General features: G+C 52.8%; 1 protein-coding gene across 12 annotated transcripts; it reads left to right on the plus strand.

The window, feature by feature from the left end:
- The first annotated feature begins 231 nt into the window (after nt 1-231).
- Nucleotides 232-14,857, plus strand: Usp19 (ubiquitin specific peptidase 19). 12 transcript variants are annotated; one of them, XM_090323659.1, is made up of 27 exons: nt 232-401; nt 3,331-3,590; nt 3,872-3,910; nt 4,272-4,400; nt 4,487-4,620; nt 4,701-5,003; nt 5,127-5,349; nt 5,474-5,630; nt 5,721-5,792; nt 5,901-6,016; nt 6,119-6,339; nt 6,423-6,618; nt 6,701-6,834; nt 6,956-7,114; nt 7,199-7,309; nt 8,164-8,274; nt 8,359-8,460; nt 9,972-10,112; nt 10,201-10,319; nt 10,517-10,654; nt 10,758-11,071; nt 11,409-11,519; nt 11,612-11,828; nt 11,909-12,061; nt 12,145-12,305; nt 12,391-12,569; nt 14,385-14,857. In XM_090323659.1, exons 2-27 carry the CDS (start codon nt 3,467-3,469, stop codon nt 14,499-14,501), a joined length of 3,981 nt encoding a protein of 1,326 aa, XP_090179785.1. In that variant the 5' UTR covers nt 232-401; nt 3,331-3,466; the 3' UTR covers nt 14,502-14,857. The 12 variants fall into 12 exon arrangements, with proteins under 12 accessions (XP_090179785.1, XP_090179787.1, XP_090179786.1 ...); XM_090323661.1 differs by having other exon boundaries at nt 6,125-6,339; XM_090323660.1 differs by having other exon boundaries at nt 5,127-5,343.
- Nucleotides 14,858-16,445: the final 1,588 nt, after the last annotated feature.

Here is a 16,445-nt window from a genome sequence, read left to right on the forward strand (position 1 = left end):
CTATTCTTTAATTTGGAACGGGTGTGTAAGTGTCACACACACACACACACACACAGTAATAATGGTTCCAGCTCAGGCTAAAGCACCGGAAGTCCTCCTCCTCGGGTTGGTCCCGCCCAGGAGCTGCCCATCACCGCCAGCGAGCTCCCACCGGAAGTGCGTCACCAGCATAGCGCTCGGCCTCCCCCTCAGCCGTAACTAGAAGTGGAAACAAAACAAGCGGCGGCGGCGGCGGCGGTGGCGGCGGCGGCGGCGGTAGCGGCAGCGGCAGCGGCGAGCGACGGTGCCGGGCTGGGTGGGGGAGGGGCGCGCCGGAACCGGAACCGACCTGACGCCGGAACCGGAATCGTAAGCCGGGGTTGCCAGGGCCCGACGAGGGCTGGCGGCGGCGGTCTCGCTCGGTGAGTGCGGCAGGCCGCAGTTCGCCGGTTTGGCCTCCGCGGGCAGGCCGCGGGGGTGCTGGCTCCGGGCGGCCTAGTTCAAGGTCACGGGCGGTACCCACCCCGACACGTCAAGGACCGCGTCGTGTCCGGGCCCCGCAAAGGCCGAACGGAGCCGTTATGCTCCGCCCGTCGCCGGCCTTCCTCAGAGAGGACTTGAGCGGCGTGCGAGAGGGGCGGCTTCCTGAAGGAGGTGGTGGCTGGGCCTGGGGGGTTCGGAGGCCCGAGCTGGCTACACCAGCCGGGGGCCCCGACAGTCGTCAGTGCTTGGGCTGTGGTAACTGCGAAGCCTCCCTTCTGGCCAGCTCCAGTTTCTAGTCACCGCCCCCCCCCTCCCTCTCCCGTTTCCCCTGGAGCATTGGAGGGGGCGGGAGTGGAGGGGGGGAATGGGAGGAGGAACGGCAACCTGTGACCGGGGTCCGGGTGTGTGTGAGGAGAAGGTGGGGTTTTCTTCCACCCCCCCCCCCCCAGTTCTGAATTGGCAAACCCCCATCAGTACCACCTCTGGCCCATAGAAGGATATCTTCAATCTCCCTTCTAGAAGGAGAAACAAAACCAGCCCCTAAGGCGACTGTCTTCAACCCCCCCCCCCTCCTCCCCGCCACCATGAGAATGTAAGACTAGTCATTATCCGACTTATCTGCACAAGCCAGGGCTTGTGGCAGCTCAGGGGTCCTTCCTAGATCCGTGGTTCACCCCTCCCTCCCCCTCACCTGTCAAGATTTTGTGTTGACAACTTCCTTTTGGATGGAGATACAGTTCAGAATCCACTAGTCCGGGCCCAGTAGAAACTTAGGTAAGGAGGTCTCTATGGCTCAGAGCTGGTAAGGGATTTGGGAAGAAAGTGGTGGTGTTTGTTCTAGTCGCAATGAGCTGGATGCCCACCATCCTACCTTGACAGTGCCTCTCCGTATCTTGGAACAGAGAAAGAAGGACCCAAGTGGTAGTAGGTACATAGGAGCATGCTCATGTTACTGTAGTCTAATGGGACCAGTAGGAGCTGGCAAGGTGGCAGATGGATATCTTAACACCAGGACCTTTTCCGGACAGTGACAGCACCTGAGTTAGGCCTTGTTTTTGGTCACAGAGCCTGGTCCTCTTGCTCTTTGATGGTCTCCGCCTTTGCTGCCTTCCTTCTCCTCCTCCTTCCATTTGTCTGGTGGTGACTAAGCAACCAGTGAGAGTGAAAGAAAGGGGAGCTCCCTACTCAGAGCGTCAGCCCTGTGGGCTGGAGCTATGGCTTCTGTCCAGAGGAGGATCCTGGTACCAGGCCATGACTGACTTGACCTGGCACCTCCTCAAGGAGGCCTTCAGCGTTGTGGGTCTATTGTGGCAGGTGTCTAGGAGGCTTGGCCTGAAGTGATTAATGCTACTTGTAGTAATTATTCCTTCTATAGAATAGCCTGACTAGGTGGCTTACACCTGTAGTACTAACTACTGTCATAGCAACTACCTGTAGTAGCTACCTGCTGAGAACTGCAAATCAAAGCTAGCCCAAGGCAGTCACAACTCAAAATAAGAGATTTTTTTTTTTCTTTTTCCTCCTAGTTTGGAGCTTAAACTTAGGGCCTGGGTACTGTCCCTTAATTGTTTTTGTTTTGTTTTGTTGCCAGTCCTAGGACTTGAACTTAGGGCCTGTTAACTCACCCTGAGCTTTTTTTGCCCGAGGCTGGTACTCTACCACTTGAGCCACAGCGCCACTTCAGGCATTTTCTGTGTATGTGGTGATGAGGAATGGAACCCAGGGCTTCATGCATGATAGGCAAGCTCTCTATCACTAAGCCACAGCTCTTTAGTTTTTTCGCTTAAGGTTGACACTCCACTGATTCAAGCAACAACTCCATTTCCAGTTTTGGGGTGGTTCATTAGAAGCGTTTAATGGACTTTCCTACCTGGAAATGCCTATAATCCTGCTGGGATTACATGGAGCCACCAGTGCTTGGCCTGAGAGACTTACCTTTAAGTAGCCAGCAAAAAGCTGGCAGTGGAAGTGTGGCTCAAGTGGTAGATCTCCAGTCTCAAGTAAAAACGCTAAGAGCTTGAAACTTTGTGGTTTGGTTTGGTTTTTGCTTTTGCCAGTCCTGGAACTTGAACTCAGGGCCTGGTCTCTGTCCTAGAGCTTTTTCAAAGCTAGTGCTCCACCACATGCTAGGCAAGCACGCTACTACTAGGCCCCACACACTTGCAGCCCCCACCTTGTGGGTTTTCTATTGTTTGTTTTTGCCAGTCCTGGGGCTTGAACTCAGGACATAGACACACTGCTTGAGCTTTTTTTTTGGGGGGGGGGGTCATAGGGCTTGAACTTGGCCTGGGCACTGTCCCTGAGTTCTTCAGCTCAAAGTATCACCCTACCCCTGGGCCTGGGCATTGTCCCTGAGCTCTTAAGGCAAGGCTACCACTCTGCCCTTTAGCCAAGTCCCACTTTTTGTTTTCTAGAGGTTAATTGGAGATAAGAGTCTCTGGTCCTTTTGTGCCTAGGTTGGCTTTGAACCTTGATTCTCAGATCTCAGCCTCCTGAGTAGCTAGGATTACAGGTACCTCACCCCCTTACCCTCCTGGCTTAAGCTTCTTTTTGTTCAAGGCTAACACTCTACCACTTGAAATAGTGCCACTGCCGGTTTTTTCTGTTTATGTGTTACTGAAGAATTGAACCCAGGGCTTCATGCTAGACAGTTTACCACTAAACTACATTCCCAGCCATTGAAGCCTTGTGTTTAAGCCTCAGTATTGGCACCAAAGGGGTGGGGGCTGGGGGCTGGCAGGGGGGTGAGTATAGCCTGACTTTCCAGGGCTACTTTAGATACTGCCCTGTAGTGATAGTGTTCTGGATCGCTAAGTCCTCACTATAGTTAAGGGCCTTGACAGTGATTACTGGTTATTTGTTCATTAGGCTGTTGGTTCCTTGCTAGAGAATTTGGCCACAAAGAATTGCCAAGATAGCTGGGCCAGGAAGAAAGCGCCGCAGCCCTGACCCAGACGCTGTTGCCGACTCTGGGGCACTCTGGCTGTCCACCAAGCGGCTCAAGATGTCTGGCGGGGCCAGTGCCACAGGCTCAAGGAGAGGGCCACCAGGACTAGAGGAGGCCACTAGTAAGAAGAAGCAGAAGGATCGAGCAAACCAGGAAAGCAAGGATGGAGATCCTCGGAGAGGTGCGAGTGATATTCCCAGGATGCTGATGCCTTTTTCTCCTTACAATGTGCATGCAAATCGGGGATTTGAAGATGACTATTTTATTGTCCCTTTTGTCTTGGTCTGATATTGAGAGGAGACATGACAACCTGGATAGAATCTCAGCTTTGAGCTTGGGGTACTTGGCTGAATTCCTGAGATGGTGGGGTGGTTTTTTTTGGACTAGTGGTGTTATGGAGGCTGGCTTCTCTCTCCCCCCCATCATTGGGTCCTTGTTCTTTGCTTTTTTTTTTTTGGTCAGGATCAATGCCCACTCCTCGAGAGGAACAGACCAAAGAGGGTGAGTAAATGGATGGGGAATTTTGAGTGCCAAAGGAAGGGAGGGAGCAGTAGGGCTTGGAGTTTCTTGAACATGTTAGTCCTTAACCAGCCGCTTGTTGAGAACCTTTTGATGTCTTTCTTTCTCTGTCTTTTTTATGCCAGTCCTGGGGCTTGAACTCAGGGCCTGGGCACTGTCCCTGAATTGCTTTTTCTCAGGGCTAGGTACTCTATCACTTCAGCCACAGCTTCACTTTTGGCTTTTTCTGTAAATGTGGCACTGAGGAATTGAACCCAGGACTTCATAAGTGCTTGGCAAGCATTCTACCACTAAGCCACATTCCCAGCTCAACCTTCTGATCTCTTTAACCACTCCTTTACAGAGTTGTTGCTTGACTGGAGACAGAGTGCAGATGAGGTGATTGTTAAGCTACGAGTGGGAGCAGGTCCCGTGAGGCTAGAGGAGGTAGATGCTGCTTTCACTGACACAGACTGTGTGGTGAAGCTTCCAGGTGCGTCCGTCTGTCCTAAGCACTGAAGAACATCTTAATTCTTTGCCATCTACCACTGAAGCTCACTGCTTCCACTCTCTCTCCAGATGGTCGTCAGTGGGGTGGTGTTTTCTTTGCTGAGATAGAAAGTTCTTGCGCCAAAGTGCACGCCCGCAAAGGTGGCTTTCTACAGCTAGCACTACCCAAAAAGGTTCCTCTTCTCACATGGCCCTCTCTCCTGGTAAGTTTTAAAATACAGGATAGGGTGGTAATACCCTACCAGGGCCCTAAGCAGGACCTAATGGTTTTTGTTGTTGGCAGAAGAAACCTCGAGGGACCCAGGAGCTGGCACTGGAGCTGCGGTGCCAGGAGAATGGGCAGGAATTATCTCCTATTGCCCTGGAGCCAGGTCCTGAGCCCCGCCGGGCTAAGCAAGAGGCTCGCAATCAGAAGCGGGCTCAGGGCCGTGGTGAGGTAGGCTCAGGGACTGGCCCAGGGGCCCAAGCAGGGCCTAGCGCCAAGAGGGCTGTGCATCTCTGCAGAGGGCCAGAGGGAGAAGGGTCCAGGGATGGCCCTGGACCCCGGGGTGATGCTCCACCCTTCCTGGCTGACCCAGACACTCAGGTGAGAGTTGGTTGTCTGTCTGGGTATTCGGGTGTAGAGAGGAGGGACTTGGGACTGAAGTTGGTGTGGGGGTGGAGCTGCCATATCCAGCACTGATTAAGCCTCCAATTTCACCATGATTAGGTTGAGGCTGAGGAACCTCTCCGTGTACCACCACTGAATCCCCAAACTTGTCTCCTGGGCTCAGACAAGAACTTAGCCCTTTTGGCAGGAGAGAAGGCAGTGTCTCCCAGGAACGACCCAGTCTCTTCAGCCATGGCCCGGAGTAGAGACCCTGGGAAAGCAGACCATATCAAAGAGGAGATGGCAGTAGCAGCAGATGCTGCAACCTTGGTGGATGGTAAAGGTGGGGTTGGGCATGGCCTGGCAGAGAGCCTAGGTTGGGTTACAGGGTTGGTGGGTAAGTAGGAAGTAGTATAGAAGCAGATTGGAACCTGCCATGGGAGGTACTAAGCCCTATCTCAATACAGACCCTGAGTCCATGGTGAACTTGGCGTTTGTCAAGAATGACTCCTATGAGAAAGGGCCAGATTCTGTGGTGGTGCATGTGTACGTGAAGGAGATCCGCAGGGATACTTCTCGAGTACTTTTCCGTGAACAGGACTTTACACTCATCTTCCAGACCAGGTCGGTGGAGAGGAGCTGGGGTTAGATGGTGTGCCTCCAGTGGAATTGTGTATCTCACGTTCTTCCCCTGGCCTTGCTCTGCTCCTGCAGGGACGGGAACTTCCTGAAGCTGCATCAGGGCTGTGGGCCCCATACCATCTTCCGTTGGCAGGTGAAGCTCAGGTGGGTGGTGCCCAGCCCCACCACAGTGCCTGTCCCACCTGGGGCTCTGGTTTGTCTAGCATGACACCTCTTCCACCTAAGGCTCTGATCTCAGCCTTTTCCCCACAGGAACCTGATCGAGCCCGAGCAATGCACTTTCTGTTACACAGCCTCTCGCATTGACATCTGTCTCCGTAAGCGGCAGAGTCAGCGTTGGGGGGGCCTGGAGGCCCCAGCTGCACGAGGTCTGCATACGAGCTCCCTTCATTGCCCAACCCTGCCTGATCAGGAGCCCTATCCCTGCCACATGCTGCTAACCACCAGCCCCCTCATTCCCCCTTTTTAAGGTGCAGTGGGTGGTGCAAAGGTTGCAGTGCCGACAGGTCCAACTCCTCTGGATACAACCCCACCAGGAGGTGCCCCCCACCCCCTGACAAATCAGGAGGAAGCCCGGGCTGTGGAGAAGGATAAGCCTAAGGCTCGATCTGAGGACACAGGGCTGGATGGTGTGGCGGCCCGAACTCCCCTGGAACATGTAGCCCCAAAGCCAGAGACCCATCTGGCTTCGGTGAGGAACCTGGGTGAGGATCGGATAAGAAAGCAGGCATGAAGCCTCAGGGCTACTCTCATGCTGCCTCTGTTCCCACACAGCCCAAGCCCACATGTATGGTGCCCCCGATGCCCCATAGTCCCGTGAGTGGAGACAGCGTGGAGGAGGAGGAGGAGGAAGAGAAGAAGGTGTGTCTGCCTGGCTTCACTGGCCTTGTTAATTTAGGCAACACCTGCTTCATGAACAGCGTAATTCAGTCTCTGTCCAACACTCGAGAACTCCGCGACTTTTTCCATGGTGAGGTTAGGGCCAAGAACCTAGGGTGTGGGCAGAAGGAAGGTCTCTGCCCCTCACACCTTGGCTTGGTTGCTGCTTTTAGACCGATCCTTTGAGGCCGAGATCAACTACAACAATCCCTTGGGGACTGGAGGACGTCTAGCCATTGGCTTTGCAGTGCTGCTCCGAGCCTTGTGGAAGGGCACTCACCATGCCTTTCAGCCTTCTAAGTTAAAGGTGACCCGTGGCTGCTCCTACCCTTGGCTAGAGGGAAGGTGGGGAAGAGGGGGGCAGCTTTGCCACGGAGTGCACAGAGAGTGGATGCTAAGGTTTCTCACATTTCAATCCCTGAATCCAGGCTATTGTGGCAAGCAAGGCCAGCCAGTTCACAGGCTATGCACAACATGATGCCCAAGAGTTCATGGCTTTCCTACTAGATGGGTTGCATGAGGATCTGAATCGAATCCAGAACAAACCCTACACAGAGACTGTGGACTCGGACGGGCGGCCTGATGAGGTCAGGGTGGCGTCATAGGTAGAGATGTCACTTTTTTGCCCTTAGCCCCTAGGCCTCCTTGGTTCTCATCCTTCTTCTCCTCAGGTGGTAGCTGAAGAAGCATGGCAGCGGCACAAGATGAGGAATGATTCCTTCATTGTGGACCTATTTCAGGGCCAGTATAAGTCGAAGCTAGTGTGCCCTGTGTGTGCCAAGGTATGGTGACCCTCCCCCCCAAAAGAGACCCTCAGCTGGGTGCTGGTGGCTCATACCTGTAATCCTAGCTACTCAGGAGGCTGAGATCTGAAGATCATGGTTCAAAGCCAGCCCGGGCATGAGAAAGTCTGTGAGACTCATCTCCAGAAAACGGGAAGTGATGCTGTGGCTAAAAGTGAGAGTACTAGCCTTGAGCTGATGAGTTCAGGGACAGCTCCCAGGCCCAGAGTTCAAGCCCTGTGACTGACAAAAAAGAAAAAGAGATCCCCTAGTTTGGCTCAGTTACTCTGGTCAAATTAGGTTTAGAAGCAACTTTTTCAGGTACTCTGACAAAATTTGAGTATAGAAGTTGGCAGTTCCTCTGTGGGCAGAAATGGTCAGGCAGGGTCAGTTCTTCTAACTGATAAAGTGATGCTTTAGGCTGAGTGCTGGAGGCTGAGATTGGAGCTGTGGCTCAAGTAGTCAAGCATTAGCTTTGAGCAAAAATGCTCATGGTTAGTACCCAAGCCCAGGACTGGCACCAAAAGAAAGTGAGCTTGAGTGTTAAGGTATGGTATGGGGGGAGAGTGGGCCACAGCATTATGGGTAAGATTAAAAAGGCATGTCAGATGTGAAAGAAATGGAATTGGAAAAACAGCTAATTGCTAGAAAATAAGATCTGTCTCAGAATAGGGAAATCTTTTTTTTTTTTTTAATCTCCTGGTAGGTCCTTGTGTTCCATCTAGTTTTCTTAGCTTAAGAGTTCAGTGATTTGTTTTGAGCATTCTGAGAGCCCTCAGGGAGCCTTGATTAGGCTTTGAGCCCAAGTATCTTGTTCCTGTGTGACCACCTTAGTGATGCTTCTGCCTCCACAGGTCTCCATCACATTTGACCCATTTCTTTATCTGCCGGTGCCCTTGCCCCAAAAGCAAAAGGTTCTCCCTGTCTTCTATTTTGCCCGAGAGCCCCATAGCAAGCCCATCAAGGTGAGGAGCAAGTACCTATGATCTGGGCTATTCCAGAGAACCTGGCTCCGCTACCCTACTAACTATCCCCTTGTGTTGCCACAGTTCCTGGTAAGCGTAAGCAAGGAGAACTCCAGTGCAAGCGAAGTTTTGGAGTCTCTGTCTCAGAGTGTCCACGTGAAGCCTGAGAACTTACGTCTGGCTGAGGTTTGTGTCTTTCCCCAGACTCTTACAAATGTGCACATGTGTGTGCTTACACAAGAGTGGGAAACAAAAAGGCTGTATTTCTCTTGGCTGCTTTGTGGCCTGGTTGCCTGTATTGATATGACCTTTGAAAATTGGCCCCTGGCAGGAAAAAAAAAAAGTTTCCTACTCCTGGATATACTGATGTGTATAGTTGTTGGCATCTGTGACTGTGGCGTCCATGTGACAGCAAAAATACAGTTAGGCAATATGCGCTCAATGCTCGCTCTCTTCTCTCTCTCCTCCCTCCCTCCCCCCCTCCCCCCGGGCTTGAATTCAGCTTAGGCTCTGTCCCTGAGCTCCTGCTCAAGGCTGTTGCTGTGATTAATTGGAGATGAATCTCATGGACTTTCCTGCCAGGGTTGGCTTTGAACCTTGATCCTCAGATCTCAGACTCCAGAGAAGCTAGGATTAGAGGAGTGAGCCACCAGCATGTGGCTAGTGTACTGTATTTGTTTTTGAGGCACTGTTGCAGCCAGGCATTGGGCTGTACAACAGAGATGCCTTAGTCCCCAGCTCTCATCAGGCTTTACTCTTTTTGTAGACCCTGACTGCCTTATCTTCAGATAAGAATCTTAAGACTGTCCCATCATCTTGCTTTTTGTTTTATCCCATGTCTGCGTGCTCCCTGGAAGCTCCTGGTGGTTTGTTGTTGTTGTTAGTTGTGGGGCTTGGACTGGGCGCTGTCCCTGAGCTCTTGAGCTCAAGGTACTGCCTTACCCTTTTAGCCACAGAGCCGCTTCTGGTTTTCTGGTGGTTAATTGGAGATGAGAATCTCATAGACTTTAGTGCCTGGGCTGGCTTTTAACCATGATCCTCATCTCAGCCTCCTGAGTAGCTAGGATTACAGGTGTGAGCCACCAAGCCCAGCTTCAGCTCCTAATGTTTAATGGTATCATTTACCTCAGAGAATTAAGAAGAGGGCTAGCACTGTTGGTTCACGCCTATAATTCTAGCTACTCAGGAGGCTGAGATCTGAGGATGACAGTTCAGAGCCAGCCAGTAGGAAAGTCCATGCTAATGAACCACCAGAAAACCAGAAGAGGCACTATGGTCAAAGTGGTAGAGTACTATCCTAGACCAAAAGTACTGCTCAGGGTCAGCACCAGGGCCATGAGTTCAAGCCCCATGGCTTAACCAAAAAAAAATTGGGAAGACTTTTTTTTTTGTGGTTCATGGGGGCTTGAACTCTGGGCTTGGGCTGGGCACTGTCCCTGAGCTCTTCAGCTCAAGGCTATCTCCTGCCCTAGAGTCATAGCCCCACCAGGGAAGAGGCTTTTTAAAGGTGACTCCCCTCTGATATGTTATAGTGTTATACATTCCTTTTCCATTTCCTTCAGAGCGTCTGTTGTATCTCATACAATTGGTCCTCAAACCCTGACCCTGGCTACCTAGATCCAAGACAAGGTCCAGCTTTCCTTGTGCTTTGTGATCAGGAAGGCTTATCCTCACGTGGTTCTATGTGTTGTTTCCAGGTAATTAAGAATCGCTTCCACCGTATGTTTCTGCCCTCACACTCTCTGGACACTGTATCCTCGTCTGATGTGCTCCTTTGCTTTGAGCTGCTATCCCCAGAACTGGCTAAGGAGCGGGTAGTGGTGCTAGAGGTGCAACAGGTAAGTGGGAGCCAACTTGATGCCACAGTGCCCTGGTTGGGAGGGTTCACTCCTGCCTGGCCTTGCTGAGCCAGACAACCCACCCTAGCGCCCCCAGGTACTCAGCGTCCCCATCTCCAAGTGTGCAGCCTGCCAGAGGAAGCAGCAGTCAGAGGACGAAAAACTGAAGCGCTGTACCCGGTGCTACCGTGTGGGCTACTGCAACCAGTGAGGACCCCCCCCGCTCCTTCACCTTCCACTTGCCACCCCCTATTTACAAAGGCATATGTGTTTTAAGCTCTTGCACTGTATCGTACTAGGCTCTTGGGGGAGGCAGGGCAGATGTAGCTAGTTCCCAGGGTCTTAGATCGCCCCCAGTATTTAGTCAAAGGAAATGAGGCTAAAACTCTCTCCTTTCCCTCCAGAATCTGCCAAAAGACCCACTGGCCTGACCATAAGGGTCTCTGCCGCCCTGAAAATATTGGCTACCCTTTCCTGGTCAGTGTACCTGCCTCGCGCCTCACTTATGCCCGTCTTGCTCAGCTGCTAGAAGGTTATGCCCGGTAAGTGCCCAGTGGCTGGGCTAGGGTGTGATTTAGATGGAGAGCAGAGGTGATTGAATGGGGCTTGGTCACAACTCATTCCTCGCCTTGTTTACTTTCCCAGATACTCTGTGAGTGTATTCCAGCCACCTTTTCAGCCTGGCCGCATGGCCTTGGAATCCCAGAGCTCTGGCTGCACTACCTTGCTCTCTACCAGTTCCCTGGAGGCTGGGGACAGTGAGAGGGACCCCATTCAGCCTCCTGAGCTCCAGTTAGTGACCCCTGTGGATGAAGGGGACATAGGGCTTCCCAGGGTGTGGGCAGCCCCTGATCGTGGCCCTGTGCCTAGCACCAGTGGAATTTCTTCCGAGATGCTGGCCGGTGGGCCTACTGAGAGCGACACCTTACCTGCTGGTGAAAGGATGTCCCGGCCTGAAGGTAAGATTTGGTAAAAGGCTCTGGGAGCTGGGGATGGGAGGTTGGGAAGACTGGGGGAAGTGCTTTAGAAAACACTAGCTTGGGGGCCAGGAATGTGGCCTGGTGGTAGAGTGCTTGCCTAGCATGCACAAAGCCCTGGGTTCGATTCCTTGATACCACATACACAGAAAAAGGTGGAAGTGGTGCTGTGGTTCATGTGGTAGAGTGCTCGCCTTGGATAATGCCAAGGCCCTGAGTTCAAGCCCCAGGACTGGCAACAAAACACACGTACACACACAAAACCCAAACAAAATCGCTGGTTTGACAGAGGAGTTCTGGTCACCATGTTTTCTCATAGCTGCTGTGCCTGGGTACCAGCATCCTAGCGAAGCCATGAATGCCCACACACCCCAGTTTTTCATCTATAAAATTGATGCATCTAACCGGGAGCAGCGGCTCGAGGACAAAGGTGTGTGAGGTCGCGGGCGGGTGGGAGCCCTGAGGTGGGTTGGGCTGGCTGCTTTCCCTAAGGATGTCACAGCTGTCCCTGCTCCTTTCCAGGAGAAACCCCACTGGAGCTGGGTGACGACTGCAGCCTGGCTCTGGTCTGGCGGAACAATGAACGCCTACAGGAGTTCGTCTTGGTTGCCTCAAAAGAACTGGAATGTGCTGAGGATCCCGGCTCTGCGGGTGAGGCTGCTCGTGCTGGTCACTTCACCCTGGACCAGTGCCTCAACCTCTTTACTCGGCCTGAGGTGCTGGCGCCTGAGGAAGCCTGGTGAGGACAGGGCAGCAGGGAGGCAGTGGGGCAAGACAGAGGGGTCACTTGTTCATCCTGACCCTTCTGTCCTTGATCAGGTACTGTCCACAGTGCAAACAGCACCGGGAGGCCTCCAAACAGCTGTTGCTATGGCGCCTGCCGAACGTGCTCATCGTGCAGCTCAAGCGCTTCTCCTTCCGAAGTTTCATCTGGCGTGACAAGATCAATGACTTGGTGGAGTTCCCTGTTCGGTAAGGAGTGGACGCTGGAGCCTGTGGACAGGGCACTGGGGACAAATGGGCACCTGCTGAGTCTCACCTGTCCCTGACTCTAGGAACCTGGATCTGAGCAAGTTCTGCATTGGCCAGAAAGAAGAGCAGCTGCCGAGCTATGACCTGTATGCTGTCATCAACCACTATGGAGGCATGATTGGTGGCCACTACACGGCCTGTGCGCGCCTGCCCAATGACCGCAGCAGCCAGCGCAGTGACGTGGGTGAGGGCACACACACAGCCAGCAGGATAGTTGGTAGGGGTGGTGGTGTTAGCCATGTTCACACTCTTCCCACCCTGCTATATAGGCTGGCGCTTGTTTGATGACAGCACGGTGACGACAGTAGACGAGAGCCAGGTGGTGACGCGTTATGCCTATGTTCTCTTCTACCGCCGGCGGAACTCTCCTGTGGAGAGGCCCCCCATGGCAGGTCATTCTGAGCATCACCCAGACCTAGGCCCTGCAGCCGAGGCTGCTGCCAGCCAGGTGAGGCATGGGGAGGCTTTGTAGACTAGTGGGGACCACCTCAAGATTGGGGGACAAGGTTGGGGACACAGAGTTTGGGACACACACATTCAAGTTCATTCAGAGCTACCTTGGTACCCTAAGAATACCCAGAGAAGTGCGTGTACACCAAAACACTACCACCAATGTATACAAAGGATTGGGTCATGCAGCTTCTCTGTACTATGAACATTCTGTCCCGGACACTTCTCAACTTTCCCTTCCATATTCCCCACATGCTAGCCTACACAGCCTCGTGTTCCTGTGTGCACTTAGAATAGGGTCTGTCAGCAGCGGCCACAGCCTTCTGTGGCTGTCATGCTCAGAGGTAAGTAACTTCAGACTTAAGTCTTTAGGGACGCCTCTCTTTTTTTGGTTAGTCATGGGGCTTGAACTCTGGGCCTGGGCATTGTCCCTGAGCTCTTTTTTTTTTTTTTTTTTTTTTTGCCAGTCCTGGGCTTGAGCTCAGGGCTTGAGCACTGTCCTTGGACTTTCTCAAGGCTAGCACTCTACCACTTGAGCCTCAGCACCACTTCCGGCTTTTTTCTATGTATGTGGTACCGAGGAATCGAACCCGGGTCTTCATGCATGCTAGGCAAGCACTTTAACCACTAGGCCAAACTCCTGGTCCCATGTCCCTGAGCTCTTTAGCTCAAGGCTAACGCGCTCTACCACTTGAGCCACAGCCCCACTCCGTCTGTTTTATGGACATGTGCCAGAGGCCTGTTTGGTGGGCCTGGTGCCATCATTTTTCCTGCTTCCTCTGCTTCTTTGAGCCCTTTGAGTCAGGCTCCGAGAGATTCCTCAGAAGACAGTGGTCAGGATCTGGCTATGGGAGGGCCCTGTGGCCTGTCATGGCAGGCCTATTCTCTATGGCCAGTGTCCTGTATGGAGTATCTAGACTTAAGACCCCCCGCGCCCCCCCCCACGCCTTTCCCAAGGGGAAGGTACACATGGATTGGAACAATGTCTCGAGGTCAAAAGCTGCCAGGATTCTCACATGCCAGTGATGTTAGTCTAGGCAACCTCTCTGCTATCTGATCAGTAAAGCAAGTCACCCAGGGCAGGACAGTCGTGTCTAGGGGGCTTCAGAGACACTGGGACCTCCCCCACCCCTGGGTGCTGATGGCCATTTCCACATACTGTAGGCTTCCCGGATTTGGCAGGAACTCGAGGCTGAGGAGGAGCTGGTGACGGAGGGGCCTGGGACCCTGGGTCCCTGGGGGCCCCAAGACTGGGTGGGCCCTCCGCCGCGTGGCCCTTCCACACCAGATGAGGGCTGCCTTCGGTACTTTGTCCTGGGCACCGTGGCGGCCTTGGTAGCCCTTGTGCTCAACGTGTTCTATCCTCTGGTGTCCCAGAGTCGCTGGAGATGAGCTTACCTGCAGGCGGCTGCTCTGAGCTGATCCACCTGCCTACCTGCCAGGCCATGCCTGCCTTTTGTGGTGGGGAAGGAACTATTCTGGGCTTTGGGCCTCAGTGTATGCATCTGGTGAGAGTGTGGCCTCTGCAGGGGCAGAGCCTCCTAGGGTGGATACCCCTCCGCCTGTCTGTTCATTCCTCTGGCTGCTCTGACCCTTGGCCTAGGGCTGAGCCCAGCTGGAGGCTTCTTCCTGTATTTAATGTGTTAATAAAGTGAGACTATTCAGGCCCAATCTCGTCTCTGTCTCAATGCTGCTGCTATCTGCGCCTGCCTTGGGGCCCTCCCTTGGGTGCCAGGGCTCTGAACCAGCACCCCCGGGAAGCCAGGCAGCATGCTGGGCAGCCCCCAACCCCTGTCCTCATATTCTGTTGCAGGGACTAGGCCCTGGCCAGGCCCCCGAGGTGGCCCCCACGCGGACAGCCCCTGAACGCTTCGCCCCCTCTGTGGATCGCCCAGCCCCCACCTACAGCAACATGGAGGAGGTCGATTAGCAGGTCCCTGGCTGATGGAGGGACTGGGTTTGGGGTTTCCCTACAGAGGGCCATCTCTTTGTTACTTCTCTCTAACCCAGGAGATATTGGCTCCATCAGTGGGAAGTTGGGGGGTACGATTTGGTGGTGGGGAACCTCACAAGTTGTGATCCTTTAGCTTGGTCCCTGACCAGTGGGTCTTGTCTTCTCCAGCTGCCTCCAGTGCTGCGTAACTTGATTATCAGTTGTATCTTCAATTCTTTCTGACTCGCATTATAAACGTTATAATTTTATTCTAAAAATTGTAATTTTTTTTTGCATTTTGGAAGTGATTGCTGCTGTTTAAATATATTTTAAAAATAAATAATAAATAAGCAGACTTAGTGACTGATCCACCACATACCACATCCCCTCCCTCTCCGTCATCTAGTGTTTGTGTATCTCTGTGTGAAAGGCCTTGAGAATGCTTTAGTCTGAGGGAAAATGGTAGAGTCACACAGTTCATCCTCCTTGGGTTCAGGACTCCCCTGGTGTCATCAGCTCTCTGGAGCCTGCCTGCCACCCTGTTATCTCACTGGTTTTGGGTCCCACATAAAGGTAGTAATTGGAGATTGGTATATTGTGAAGAACTTTACCCAGCAGTGTCTCCCTGCCTTCACCTTTCTTCCCTTCCTCTCAGGAATGTAAGCATGGGATGAAAGGTTTAGGCCCTGGAGTAGCCTAGGGTTGACAAAACAGCAGATCTGAGAGGACTTGATGAGGATGAGGTTCTCAGAAGACTCTCCTCCTTTCCAGTGTGCAAATGCTTGACCACTGTCTGCTTTCCTCAAGGCGTGGTGGTGCATGCCTGTCACCCTAGCTACTGGGGAGGCTGAGATCACTGAGGTCTGAGGATTGCAGTTCAAAGGCAGCCCAAGCATGAAAGTCTGTGAGACTCTTATCTCCAATGAACCACCAGGAAACTGGAAAGAGGCCCTGGGGCTCAAAGTGGTGGAGCACACAGCAGCCCAAGCCCCGAGCCCCCAAGCCCCCGAGACAGTGGCTCTCGCCTGTAATCCTAGATACTCTGGAGGGTGAGATCTGAGGATCAAGGTACAAAGCCAGCCTGGTTCAAAAGGACCTGAGACTTTTATCCCCAATTAACCTCTAGAAAACTGGAAAATGGGGCTTGGCTCAAGGGTAGGGCAGTAGCCTTGAGCTGAAGAGCTCAGGGACAATACCCAGGTCCATAAAAACAACTCCAGAATCCATAGCACACACAGAGGGCTGAGGGTTTTTTCCTTGATCATTTTCCTAGAAGCAGTGCCAGGGTTCCTGCAGATAGGCTGAGACTCTGTGCAAGTCATATATTTTCACAGACTGCCTGGCCATCTACTGTTAACCTGCAACCACTACTTATGACTTGCTCGATGGTCCCAGTGGAGCAACTGCATCTTCCTCTTACATGGGTGCTCTAGGACCCATATGACGAGAACCAAGGAAGGGACTGCAGGCTCGGAACCCAGTGATACCCAGTGAACCAAGACCTGCAGGATTTGATGATTATGCTTCAATGAATCCTTGAGTGGCACCAAGGATTAGTAGTACTGAGAGATCAGTGGAGGTAGCAAGCAAGCATCCTGTATTACCCTCTGCTCATCGTGGGCACATTGTGCTGAATAGCACTCTAGTTGCAGGGATTGGCAGAGGACTGTAAGAGCTGTGACTCTGTCTTAGCACTCAAACTATCATTAATCCTGTACTTGGCCTTTATTTTATCTTATTTATTTACTGGGTCTTGGGGCTTGACCTCTGGGCCTGGGCTCTGTCCCTGAGCTCTTCAGCTCCAGGCTACTGCCCTACCCCTGAGCCACAACCTGAATTCCATTTTTGGAGATAAGAGTCCCACGTTCTTTAGTACTCCAGGCTGCCTTTGAACTGCTGATCCTCATATCTTAACCTCCTGAGTAGGTGGGATTACAGGTG

This window comes from Megascapheus bottae, chromosome 32 (genome assembly GCF_031878675.1).
Source record: "Megascapheus bottae isolate mThoBot1 chromosome 32, mThoBot2.hap1, whole genome shotgun sequence".
Classification (NCBI taxonomy): Eukaryota; Metazoa; Chordata; class Mammalia; order Rodentia; family Geomyidae; genus Megascapheus; species Megascapheus bottae.